General features: G+C 41.5%; 1 protein-coding gene across 2 annotated transcripts in view; it reads right to left on the bottom strand.

The window, feature by feature from the left end:
• Positions 1-598: 598 nt before the first annotated feature.
• LOC136422618 (uncharacterized) overlaps positions 599-14,300 on the bottom strand; it is a 35,684-nt gene continuing 21,982 nt past the window's right edge. Inside the window, exons 5-10 of one of the 2 annotated variants that reach the window (XM_066410433.1) lie at positions 13,213-13,269; positions 11,867-12,034; positions 10,831-11,098; positions 5,991-10,463; positions 4,911-5,038; positions 599-4,560 (exon numbers count right to left, since the gene is read on the bottom strand). In XM_066410433.1, the coding sequence (XP_066266530.1) occupies positions 4,396-4,560; positions 4,911-5,038; positions 5,991-10,463; positions 10,831-11,098; positions 11,867-12,034; positions 13,213-13,269 (5,259 nt within the window). In that variant the 3' untranslated portion in view covers positions 599-4,395. Of the gene's footprint in view, positions 4,561-4,910; positions 5,039-5,990; positions 10,470-10,830; positions 11,099-11,866; positions 12,035-13,212; positions 13,270-14,300 lie in introns of both variants that reach the window. The other variant, XM_066410432.1, reaches the window with a different exon arrangement.

Genomic DNA, 14,300 nt, shown 5'->3' on the forward strand with positions numbered 1-14,300 from the left:
GTGGATAACCCAGCTTTCTGCCCCAGTCCTTTGTCGCCCCTTTCCTCTCTGCTTCATAGTCGTTGGCTTGCTATGTTATGTTTGTTACCAAATAGGTAAAGAGTCAGCTCCATACAGTGTGGACTACAGCAACACAATTTTGTTTTGCTTTCCCCCTCCCCAGCCATAATTATGTGCCCCCCTCCCTAATCTCCAAGCAGATGTTGGGGTAGAAAACCGTTACACGCACAATAGTTCCAACTTCCATGACCAGATACCTTCACCTAGTAATTTTTTTTTTTCATTACAACTTATTAGCTACTGTGTACAGTAGATCACCTAATTTGCATGGTAAAATGCACACTCCTTGCTTCAAGTTCTACACAACTTGCAAATGTCAATCATAACTTCGCTAAATGATATTAACCTTTTCGAGTCACATTTCACATTAAACTGTCTCTCATTGATCATGCAAATAAGGTCCTCATTTGCATACAATATATCAGTTGATCATCTTCTGTACCGAAATACCCTTGTTGGTTGAGACCAAAAAAATTGAGTCGGTCAGTGTACTACGGTAGTATCAAAAGTAAAGGCAAGAAAGAGAGCATCTAGGTGATACAAATTAATCTCTTTTATTTAGTAAACATGTACATGTACACCCCAGCAGCTTTGTTACCGTTCACAGTGTAACAGTGAATGTGAATAAAAGTCACAGATATTACCAATTATCTATTCTAAACCTGGCATATATATATATATTGGTAAATTGATAAGACTCAATGTGTTGGTGGGGTACAGAGAAATGAAATACACATTCTGTTAAAACTACATCAATTGTGGCAACTTCAACTAAATCATCCTCACTCCCCCAATATTTATGGAACAGCCATATGACAAGTACATTGTACCTGTATCCACTATATGATGACTACTAGGGCCATACCAACTCATTTCCTTGGTTATCTGAACTTTTATTTAGTTAAACCTTGGACAAGAGGACCAAATGATAACTATGGGACAAAAACTGGGCATATTCACTAACAGAATTTGTATACCCTAAGAGCTACAAACTTTTCCTCAAACTGTTAACATGTTTCTACTTGCATTATTAGTTTAAATCCATGAGCTACATGTAACCGATTGAACTGGTAACACTGGCCTGAAAGTTACAAATCTTTCAATCTGAGATGTTTTAAATTGTAATTCTGTTAAAGCAAGGGTGAGAAGTACAGATCTAAAATGTCTTGCCTGGTCATAGTGGTCAATCAACATACTTGGTACAAAAAGTTCGGAAACTGATTTGATCAATCATTTCTCCATTACTTTATTAACTGTATATAAGTGCTACATATCATTGGAAAGTTTATATAGTATTCAATGATACCACATTTTTAATGATCCTACATTCAAAGGTCAAACACTAGAGCTAACTAGTACATGAGTGCACAAAACAAAAATGCAGAAATTCCCCTACCAGTGTCTAACTTTGGCAGGGGAATTTTCGCCCTTTTTTTGGCCAACGAAACCAATTGTGGCACTCAAGCATAAGGTAACATTTTAAAGGAAAAAAATTCAAGGTTTCTAATGATATGACGCATAATACTTAGATCATTAAAAACAACGGGCATGTGATCAAGGGAAATTTCATCACTTTTTCTTTTGACCTACTGACATAAGTACCCCTGGTGCTCAACCCATGAATGTACGATCATTACAAATGGGATATCATTGTAAAGGGAAATAATGCATATGATAAAGTATTCACAGACTGTCAGACATTTGATCGATCAAAATCAAGTTCCCAAACTTTTTCTGCCAATTTTATGTACAGTACACTTCTTGATACACACAGCCAATGGCAAGGCTGGACTGGTACATGGCATTGTACAATGTATATCCTTATGGCATGGTGATTTTCAAACATCCTACTACTAATACTTGTCCAAGCTGAACAATGTTAAGTGCAAATCTTCACTGAAATTGAACATACATGGGTAGGAAACGTGCCGTAACACTAATTAGTAAAGTTTGTATTCCCACCAGTTAATGCAAACACATTACACACTGTGGAACAAAGCTCTGAAAAACCTTTAACATTTATATATTGCAAACTTTTTCCTCATTGAGTCACAAAAAGTCCTCTAGTATGTACAGCATGTATACTGGCACAGAGTGAACATTATATACTTAGTCTACATTGTCATCTTACATATACATCTTTGTCTTTAACTCAAGACAAACAATCTTATTCTCCATTAAAACTTGACAATAACTCATGATTCCTTGAAAATGATAATAACTACCTTTTATTTTCATTATGTTATTCTGCTGTTTAATGCTGTTTATAAACTAAAAAGTTGTTCATATTGCAGCATTTAAAACAAAATGCTGTTTGTACAAGTAAGAATATTGTGTTTTCATATATAAATGACTTTAACATGCACGTGGTTATCTTTCACCCCAATGTACAAGTTACTTTTAATGTTTGCAGGGATTTGATTGTACTTTGTAGCAGGGAGAAAATGGAGTGTTCGCGGTGGTTTTAAGCTTGTGGTTGAAACAAGGGGGTGGGTGGGAAGAAGACAAAATAAAAATTTTCACTGTAGTTAAAGGTTCTGCCCGTGAAAAGGTCACTGAAAACTGACCATAAAAGCATGGCAAACATTGAACATGACAGTATGGATTTATGGGTATGCAGCATTTTCCTGGTTATTTTTAATGACAAATTCAAATCAATGAGTGTACAGAATTTGATTGGTTACTTTTTGCCAGATGGATAATAGATAATAGCAGCATACATGTATATATAACAGTAGTACAATGCATTACATCACAGAATATTGGAAAGTCGAGGGGAGCTACCAAGTTCATATATTGCACATGCAGATTTCATGGGTCAAAAATAAAGAAAATGGTGACTGTTTTTTATATGTTGAGGTGGGTGAGGCAACAAGAGCAAAGCCAGTATACAATATTATGTAATGCTCATAACCAAGTGTATATATTAGACACCCCAGTGCTTTTATCAACAGAACAGTACTTTTAAAAGTGATGGCAAAACCATGATAGGCACATTGTTAGTTTGAAAATGCACTTGTAAAATTGTATGCCAAACATCAAAGTTACATGTACTCACCTAATGGCTGCCATTGCTAATGCCAGTGGACACTTTTTCAACAGGAAAGTGAAATTTCTGTCCCTGAATATACTACAAAGTTACAAAGTTACAAATCCAGCTAATATACTATTACTTTCACCAACTACTAGTATCTTTGCACACAAATTTGAAAATCAAATTGCAGTACTAGTACAAATAATGCCTCTTTAAAGCATAATTATTATAGTACATGTAATACTAGTTAGTTTTCAGTTACAGGAACGATTATATCTTTCCATCTTGAAACTTCACAACAAAAGATACATTGGAACTGTTGGATAAGCAAAACCTGACTCCATTAGAACAGCACATCTCCCAACAAGACATTGATACAACAAATGTCTGAAATCTTAAGAGTTTAAAACACCATCTCAACAGTTTACGTCAAGCTTTAACTCGTAACTAAGTTTTTAATTTAAAAGTGATATGCTGTGCAACAATCTTAAAAGTATTATTACTATTTGAGTCATGACAAATTTGACTCAGATTAAGGAATTTTTGAGAGAAAGCAGCTAGAAAGTTGTATGCTGTACGTAGAAGTGATGTCACCCACATGTAAGATTATTCTGTAAAATTAATGCAATCAAATTTTGCAGTAGGCCTAGGGAGAAAATGGAGTGTTCACAGCTGTGGTAGGCAGGCAGAAGACCAAACAAGCATTTTTGTGGTGGTTTTAAGTTCACTGTGAAGAGGTTACCATGAAAATGCAAACATTTACAGTACATGGGGACTAAATACAATACTAGTGAAGTGATGGATCCTGAAATCTGCACAATTCTACATCACTGCCATAATGAAAGACTGTGACATGTATGTCATGTGTGGTTGTTTATCAGTGTCCAGCAACATGGTTTGTAGATTTTGCCTTCATAGCAGTCTTGGGTCCGTGTTTCCATATTGTCATATCTGATTTGCTAATCACTGTTTTCTGGTTGCTACCATTTTCCAGTGCTAGTACTAGCCTGACTGAAACCAGGCTCATAGCGGAGAGGCCCTTCAGCCCAGCGAAAGATTGTAAAGGCTAGTAGTTTGCCGCCAACCTTGCTTTTTAGTGTTATGTTTTGAACTTGCCAAGTGAGAGAAAGAGGAAATTGTTGACTATCTACCACGGCTTGCTGGCTGTCAGCTCCGCCAGTTTGACATGTCGTAACATTATTCGATATCAGAACGCTGACCAGAGACTGCTATGATAATTTGTAGGATGTAGTTAAGGCTCCATACACTTCAAGTTTGATAAAACATTACACAACGGGTCTTCACTTTTCCATCAGAAAAGAAAACAAGTCTTCAAAGGCAGGTGCTGTGTCTTGCATTTTCTTAGAAACCAAGGGTCTTGTCGTCTCGGCATATTCCTGCACAGCTTGGCACAAATCGGCTACCAGCCAGCCTCTACCTCTCAACTGTTCACAGACTTCTTCAAGCTGTTAGAAAGTAAAAAAAAAAATAACAAGGCAAACAACATAAGTATTATTATCAGTTTTACAGAATGTTCTACAATGGTCAAGGCAAGAAGGTAGAAACTGAATACTAAGTATAGACCAATCCCATAGCCGCCCAACCTCCATCAAAACATAGAAATGCAAAATGAAAACGTAAAAATGCAACTACATGTGTTTGAGGAAGGTAAAAGGTGGAGGAAGGAGAGGGAGGGGCTCTGCCCACTAAAACTGTTCCCTAAAGACAGTGGCCCTACGACCTGAGAAGAGGCTACGGGACGGAATTACATCTAACTTGCACATTATACTTTAGTTGCTCGAAAAAGCAGAAATACCTGCTCAACATCTTTGTTTCTGAAGGTGTAGTAAATGAGTTCAGGTGCGTCGGCATGTGAGGCAGCCATCCACTGCAACATGGCCTTCATCTGGGGGTCACCACCAAAGGCACCGCAGCCCCAGTTTCCTGGAGACACAATTTCCATAGATGTTGGAGAAATGTTAGTCAACAATTAGGCCAAGAAAATCAAGCCTAGGAAAATAAATGTTGTGTTTCATATACTAGTAATTACAGTCCTGAAAAAAGATGGTCGGTATAGGTATTCTTCTTTTCCCGATTTCAGCCAAAGTGATGCAACAAATAACGCAAAGGGGGAGCACTAAGCTTTCTGTGCCATCATTCCTGCCTGTGTGGCTTGTAAAGATTATACCAGTAGCCAGAGCAAAGCTGTTTTCTTTTTCATGCTCCAAACAAATGACAGCAGAAAGCTAAATGCTCTTCCTTCCCAGCTTCACATTTTGGCATATAACGTAACATGACCAATTAACGTCCGATTTATTCAAAACGTATTTATCTTAAAACCGCGCGGACTGAGCCAAATTTCAAACCCATGGGCAGAAATATCAGCTCTTCTAATAAGAAAATGCATGGTCTGTAAGTTTTTCTCCACCTCTTTAACGCCGTTCGAGCATGTATTTATACCGAGGTATATGATGAGGAATTGTGCTAGGGTAACCCATTATCGTCCACTTCTGAATCTTTTCCCTTCTAGCGCTATGCTTGAAGAACATAGACCAGAAAAATGCACATTAACTGTCCAAAGTAGTCTGCAGACAAATGATAGCAAAATCACTATGTCTGTCCGGCCACTTGCTTAACGCGATGGAAAAAACAATGTTTATCTGTAAATTTCCCCCACATGCGCGGCACGTGGCGTTCACGTGGTAAACGCATGGCCATTATGTTTTGCTGTGCAAAAATTAAAGAGATGGCTAAGGATCATACTTATGATGTTCTTTATTGCTCATGAGAACAGGCTTTGGCATAATACACCGCGACATGTGGACATGAGCCAAACCGGACGTAAATAGGTTCTGCACATAAATAGGTCATGTTACGTTAGCTGTGGCAATCATACCTGTGGCAATTGGTCTGCTGCCTCCAGCTGTTGTTCCTGCTTGCCTCTGCACAGAGTCCATAGCACGGTTGAGAATATCAGTTGCAACATTTTCACAGAAACTGTTCATACTTGGCAACGATTGTGATCTTTGAGAAGTTTGCAACAAGTCTATATCCTCCGAAGGAATGCTTTCCGATGAGAAGTGATCTACACCCGGTGGGATTTGGCTGAGATATGGCTCAAACATGACAGCTTCTTTCCTACTCTGCAACAATTCTTTGCCCTGGCTTTGCACTTCAAACTGACCGAGATTGTCTTGAGCTCCTACAATGCTAAAATTACTACCCTCTAGGGGAGAGTCTGTGTGGCGATTTTCTGGCATGTGAGGATCACCTACAGCACAAAATGCTGTCGTTACAATGGCACAGGCCATACAATCAGCAAACATCTCCAAGTTGGAAACATTCTGCGTACTGTGGTCTGCTTCAGTCTGCAGGTCACTGGTTAGATTGATGTCCTCGAGAGGATACCACGTGGAGCACTCATCTGAACTGATGGACGACGTTTCGTCACCAGCTTCGGTGTTGGATGTCGTTTCTTGAGGTTGAGAGGTACTGTCGTGACCTGACTCATCCTCATATCTTGTTGACAATTTACTGGTTTCCTGCCCTGCTAAAGTAGATAGGCTAGGAACTGTTCTAGATATTTCACCTCCGAACATTGCTGGCATAAACTGACCATCATCGCATGGTCCTCCTAAGTCTGGAGTAAGTGACGAGGAAACCTCATGTTGTTTTCCCAAAGACCATTTAGAGGCACGCATATGGGAGGTTTCTTCGAAGGCAGACACCATGACATCCTGTGTTAAGCATTCAGCCAGGTTTGAAAGGGAAGAATTCTCCATGCCACTTTCACTCACTGTGTCTAAAACTGCTATGCTTGCCGAGGAGTATTCGGACTCTGTGGATGCGAATCTGTCGGTATCCACTCGAAACACAGAGGAGAGCATCTTCAACCCTGGTCCTGGGTCTTCCGTTAACTCCTCTATCGAAGGAGAACTGAGGATCTCTATGCTTCCTGTTGAGCTGATCATGGACTCTGACATCACGTTGGTAACGAACCTCCCAACAGCCGACTGGACAATGTTGCTGGCCAGTACTGTGGACAGTTCCTCCACAGATGTGGTTTTGGCTGTGATACTACCAAGTTCGGCTCTAGTACACTCTTCTGGGCTGACAACGCCTATGCTGCTACTGGATGGACTCGAGCCGTGCTCGTACATCCCGATGCCCCCTACTGACTTGAATGGGAACTTTTGGTCCTCGGGTGTTGGGGTGTTACCGAGGATATCAAAACTGCTAGCCGAGCTCAAGACTGAGTCTCCCATACCGGCATATACTTGTCTCTGCAGGAGACCTTGTTTGGTGGGGGTGCTGACATCAGAGCTCGGTGATAGGTCATGTGCAATCTCCACGCTACTCGTGGAGAACTGCATCCGATCATCGACCCCAAAAGGACCGGTAGCCACAGTCGTCTCCTCTTCGCTATCATCGGACGAAGTGCATCTTTCTACAGACGAACTGGATATCCTGGAACTTGAAGATCTCGAGTCCCTTTCGTGTAACACGTCGAAGCTGCTGGTAGAACTGGGTATAGACTTGGAGTCAAAGGCAAGACTGCCTCCATGAAACTTTGGCTGCAACCCCTCCAACACTGAGCCAATGATTCCAGTGACCACCTGCTCCGAGAAGTTTTCTACACTTGTACTCTTTTCTCCAGAGAACGCCTCCTTCTTGGCAATGTTTAAGATGTCTTCTACGAGAGCTTCAGAATATCTTTCTATGTGGTGTGTCGCCGTGACTTCCCCGTTACTTATTACACTGATACTGCTGGATGAGCTCACACAGGAAGGACAGCGCCTGCCTAGGGACCCAACAAGATTCAAGTCGTCGTGCGCGACCTCGCAGAAGCTGTCAGAGGACTGCTGTGATGGCAACTCTGAGCTGCTAATGATACTGATACTGCTGTCTGTGGTTGGGCTCTCATCGTACAGATCCACTGCAATCTTGGGCCTGCTCAGGACATTCTCCAGTACTTCCTGTACCACATTCTCCGCATACTTTTCCACGGTGTTACCCAAATCCAGGACAGGGCTGTCTTTGGTAACACCTTCGTAGACGCTACCCAGGGCATCCTGCAGAATGGAGGAGGAAAGCTTATGGGCAATGTGCTCAGCAGCATGTTGTGTGGTCACCTCTTGTTCCACAAGATGTTCTGCAACTGCATTGATAATGTCTTTGGACATTTCCTCAGCTATCTTTTCATAGCTGGCAGTGATAGAGTTTCTTGACATCAGTAGGCACCCTTCCGGGACATCTGGGGCTAGGGTATCGACAAGGGAATCTGAAAATGTACAGGGTAGACTTTGGCGTTTGCCTCTTCTTCCTGGTAGTGGATCCTCAGAGATGCTTGGCATACTCCCTCGTCGAGATGATGTCATTTTTGTCGAAATACCGGCTTCGGTTAAAGTTGACGTCCTGGTCACGACCGTGTCAGAAGTACAGGAGATGTTACGGAAGGTGGACCTTTTGTCGGTCACTCCCCTTCCCTGTGGGGTCATCCCACCTTCTCCACTCTTCTCAGGCAACGAGGAAAGAGAATTGTTGATGATATCTCCGGCTAGGTCACTTGCAAACCTGTTAACTCTATGCGGGCTCCCTCCAGCACTCAAGCCGTTCTTCGACGGGCTGTTAGGAAAGTTGTGAGCTTGGCTGGAGTCCTCATCCCGACTGGTGTGTTCTTTTAAACTGCTGCTTCTCGGACGGCTTACCGACGTTACACCAAACATTGCCATCTCAACGGAGATATGCGGCTCTGACCTCCTTCCAGCCCGGGCGTGTTTGCTTCCTTCATTTAACGCTGATGTGGAAAAACTTTCTGGACACAGTAGTAACACATTTTCCTTAGTGTCGCTGGCTTTGCTGCCTCGTCGCTTTTCCTCTATGTAGTCCTTTCCGGTCAAGGCTTGGTAGAACTCCTCCATTGCACTGCAAGCACTGGACCTCCTGGAACTACAGGCGCTGGCAACACCGCTCCCACGACGGGACAACCTACCCTCCAATTTCAAGTTCTGAGCTGCAAGGTACTGAAAGAACTCCTCGGTGATGCTCGTTCGCTTTGACTCAGAGGTGCTGGAGGTGTTGCAGACGCTGCTACGTCTTGAGTCGCTAACTTGCGATGCTTTGTACGTCGCTTCGCACATGATGCTCCACGACATGTCTTCTGCAAAATGGTTGATCCCACACACAGATGCTCTCCTTTCGTCCGAAGGAGTATCGGCGGCATCAGACTGATCTTCAGTCTCAGCCGAAAACATGGTTGTCGAAAGTTTACTAGCCAGTTCGCCGTGGTCCAGCTTGGCACTTTGAGCAGCTCTGATCTGTGATGGGGTGGCTGGGGAGGGTGGAGGCGTGTCTGGCACACTGGCTGATGCTGACGAAATGGGAACTGCGATGCTGATCTCCCCCACAATATCACCAATGGTGTCTTCCATTTCACGTACAGTTTGATCACTAGATGCGTATTCATTGTCAGTGTATGTGACGTCCTCCCCATTACTTTGTCCTGTTGTTGTGCATCTTTCCTCCTCATCCTTGTTGATATCGTGGGGAGTGATCTTGACCTCTTCCGGCGGGGCCGTTACGCAGACTGACACTTCGTCTAAAATCTTCCCAACGATCCTGGTGGCAATCGATTCATATTGCAGGCTTTCATCGATCTGTGGCGTTGGACGGATGAGACTTCCCTTGGCAAACTCAAAAGACGAGGTACCGAGTTCAATGCTATTGTTCAAAGTGAAGGCTTTGGAAGAATCTTCTTCAATAGTTGTAATCTGTTCTGCCTCAGCAGTGTCTGTTTGTGAGAGAGTTCTGCCCTCGAGGAAGGCAGTGTTGACGACACTGGCAGCATAAGAGTCTAAGAGGGAAATAACCTTCCTGTTTCCTTCACCGAATGCTCTGGCTACATCCACGGCTTCCCGGATGGGGGACTCGGCAATCGGCTGAAGTCTCAGCGGCTGGGGCTTTGTCGTCACATGGGACGGCTCCTGGACTTCGAAGTTCTGCACTCCTTCCATCACACTCGCTGCTGTCATCGCGCTCTCGTGCAGAAGGTTCTTGGCAAGCGAGCTGGCGAAACTCTGCACCATGTGATGTCGGAAGTGGATGTTCTCCTCCTCGATGGACCCCCTTGGAGAAGTAAGTTCGATGTTTTCCATCGCATCAAAGTATTCGCTGGATCCGGACTCTACGCTGGAGGGTGAGAAAGCACGCTCCTGTCTCCGCTTCGGATGGAGGCGGGTTATCGGACTGCCAGACGGCCCTGCTGCAGTGATGTCATCAATGCACCAGTCTGTTGCTATGGTAACCCTTTCTATGCCATACTCGTCGTCATCGTTGTTGAACGGCAGATCTTCCCACACAGACCCCATAGCTGAAACTGCAGTGAAAATACAAGAGGTACATTTTTTTAGAATCTGGGTAACTGTTACATGTAACACATTCTGTTACATTCAAATCTTTACCCCTGTGAGTACCCCAAACTTAATATGAACAAGAATGAAATGTCCATCCCATTTTGATGTTACACCGAAAGGCAATTTTTGATGTTACACCAAAATGCATTCATACTGGCTGTACAATACAGAATTTTAAAGTTAAAGAATGTTTCAAGTGCATGAGACAACTTTTGAGTGAGGCAAGTCAGAAATACATGTTACCTGATTGACACTTTTGCAAATGCTACTTGTCAAGTACTCCAGACCTATTTTTAATACTTGAAATATACATGCTTTTAATACCTTCTATGTCATGTTCTTCTTCAAAGCTTCCAAAGGCAGTGTGAAAGTCATCATCAGACCAGGAAGATGATTGGTCAATTTCAAGCTTGTCCTGCCTGTCAGGGCCAATTGCAGGTGGTCTCTCATCCACGGGCAGGCTAAATCCTACGTAAGCCTTATTCAGATCTCTGAGAAGGTTATCTTGCTTGTACTCTTCATCCTTTCTCCTCTTATAGGGTATGGCATCTATTGCACATAGGGCTGTCTCAATGTTGCCATCAGGATTCACCTGCACAGAGATACATGTAGATTATGATTGTCATAAATGAAACATTTTCTTCATCTTTTATCTATTTTATTTATACAGTGCAATTAGACTCAGACTGTGAAGTTTTACAACTGATTACACAGTAACAATAATAACCAATCAATCATAAAAGCCATGTTGCATACAGTACAGATATCAATTGCCTCCATTATTGCCATACTTACTTCTTATCAAGGGATCACTACAAGTATCTGTACTTTAAAATCTTAAAGGAGAGTAGGAGTGAAATATGAAATTCAATGCACAAATACATTTTTGCCTCCTTGGCCAAAATGCATGAAATAGCCAGCCTGTTATATAGCCTCCATATTACAGCTACCCGGGGGCTCTTCTGTCCCGTCACAAATAGTAGGGAGAGAAGAAATCCGCTAGCTATAATAGGGATGAATAATAGGCTAAGACAGCATTCCTTTAACTGCAGACATGCCTTGTACTGCTAGGTGGAGCTTCTGCAATGACCTAACTCTTCTGTCACAGCGGTGATACATGTACAGTACCATGAAAGGAAATGGACTATAAGTCAAAACTGCTTCCAATATTAAAATGAATGAAAAATGGAGTGGGGTTAAGAATAATCTACAGAAAAGTTTCTAATACCAAGAAGGCATTTTCAAATTCAATGTGTACATTCTATATATATGTAGGCCGAATCTCCTTTCCTAAGATGCATGTACATGCACATGTGCCATAACACTAAATGTCTAGATCTTTGAGACTTCTGTAACAAACCTTTGACTGGTCCTTGCAGTCTCCCCCATACCCGAGGTCCCAGCCATACCCAGTGTAGTGGGAAAACTGCTCGAATCCCTCAATCTGGATGGCTTCGTTGGCATCCATTTTCTCCATGAACAGGATGGAAGCGATCAACTCTGGACAGATGCTGAACCTGATCTCCTCCTTTAGATACAACAGGCAGGACAGAAGTGACAAGTCAGTTTATGAAGCCCCACAAAATGCTTTGGCTTGCAAAATGGATTTTCCTGATTTGTAAAAAACCTTTGCAGGCAAAATCATATATCCTCATTGACAAGTACTTGAGATACTAAAAAGAAATAAATATGTCACTGATTGAAGAATATTCTTAGACTAGTAATTGTGATTATACGTGACTGATGAATCTCTTCAACGAAATAAATATTGCTTTTAGATATTGGTGTTTTTAAGTTCACTCTGTCATCATACTTATGGCTATGGCATTAAGACATCTGCAAAAACACTAAATATAATTTCACAGAGCTATGAGGATTACGATTTCTTAATAACTGTACATTATTGCTTGCAAGCATGCAAGCACAACCTTACGCTGTCTAAAGCCATACTTCTAACATCAATTATTCAAGTCATGCTTGACGGCCATCCTGGCATGTTGACAAGGCTACACAAATGAAATCTGTCATTAAGGCAACCCGCCCGGAGGTAGGAATAACAAGTATGACGTGAGTGTGTTGCAGGCTTGTTTTTCATGATCGCCATGCCTGAAAGGTTTCAAATGACAACAAAATGCAATGTTCAGGGGTTGGTTTCTCAGGTGTTTTCTGAGGTTATGATACTGTTACATCAATTCTTTACTTGTCCGCATCAGCTGTTATTGTATAATAATGAATTAGTATCGTTTTTCAAATCATGTGATAACTCTTTTTGAACCTGAAGGTCACTGTGGTTTTATGAGCATGGTAATTACATAGTATTTATTACATATACACATGTCCAAGGTGTTTTCCCCAAACACACCCTGTAACACCCCCCTCCCATTTTTGGATGCCCTGTCTATAAATCCTAGCTTCATTGTAAAAGAATTGGTTATAGGAGTATGCTTTCACAGTATTCAGCATTATATCTTGTTAAAACTATATTTATAAGTAAAACATCATTCTTTCAAGGAGACATCAAAGCAGCCCGCCACCATCCCTTTAACCATATGCATATTTTACAAGAATGTTATACTTGAGTTTTCAGTATGTCGCATGATAGTGTTGTATGATGTTCAACAGTTAATTTACATTGCGTAGTACTACTTCAATTCCCAGAGCATTACATAATTTGTTTCGGAATCCATAACTTGCAAAATCACTGACCTGTACTCTGCCTTGAGTGAGCACACCACCTCCTATGAACTTGTTGGCAAAGTCTACCTACAGAATGCAAAAATATCAGAGATCTGCATTTAGATAGACAAGAACATGGCATGCATAATAGATAATAAGGATTTTAGGAACGAATCGTGATGGCAGATACGTATGTGTCCAACCTTTGGGAGCAAAGGGTATATTGAAGGATGAAAAGTTGAAGAGTGCAGATTAATATTTTCCGACAACTATCTAAAAGTTTGGAAAATTATTTTCAATTTTAATCCTTTCAATGCAATTATCTTTCCCCATTTCAAATTAATCAAAACTGGACGTTCTGCTGCAGTACCATGGCAAGTCACCAGGGCGCCCATAATCTAGTCATTTCTTAATTTTGCCAATACCTACCGACATACCAAATATCATTCATCCAAGACTTCTCGTTATGCTGTTCACACACAGCACCGAAAGATAACTATATTGTGCATACATGTAAATGCCTTTTGCTGTTAGCATCTTGTATGTTGGGCCAATATAACCTACTATAACCTACTAAATTTTCAAAAGGTTCCCTTTTTATGACATAGCAGGCAGCTATGCCGTATCATTTTAACGCCTCGTTAGGATTTCTTCTAGTTTGTAGTTTAAAGCTAATTGTGCATGGATGCCTTTTGGTGTTAGCATTTTGTATCATTGGACCCATATAACCTAAGGCTATTTCAAGACAGTCCTCAAATTTAAGGTTCCCTTTTTATGACATAGCAGGAAGCTATGCCGTATCATTTCAATGCCTTGTTACGACTTCTCTTTTAGTTTGTAGTTAAAATCCAATTACAAGCTTGAGACAAACTGGATTCCCAAGAATGGCACAGCATCCCTTGCTTCAGGCAAAACTTGTAAATTAACCATAACTTGTTCATATATTGGAGCTTGCGTAAATTTGACTTCGCAGCAGGGAACAACAGATAATAAAATGAATAGTGATCATGAGTGAGTGACTGTGTTCTGGGCACTGTGTGGAATCTAAATGCTGGTAATTTAGTTAGTTTGTAAACACATACAGGATGATAACTACAATTTTATGCACAGCTTACGTC

Source organism: Branchiostoma lanceolatum, chromosome 17 (assembly GCF_035083965.1).
Source record: "Branchiostoma lanceolatum isolate klBraLanc5 chromosome 17, klBraLanc5.hap2, whole genome shotgun sequence".
Classification (NCBI taxonomy): Eukaryota; Metazoa; Chordata; class Leptocardii; order Amphioxiformes; family Branchiostomatidae; genus Branchiostoma; species Branchiostoma lanceolatum.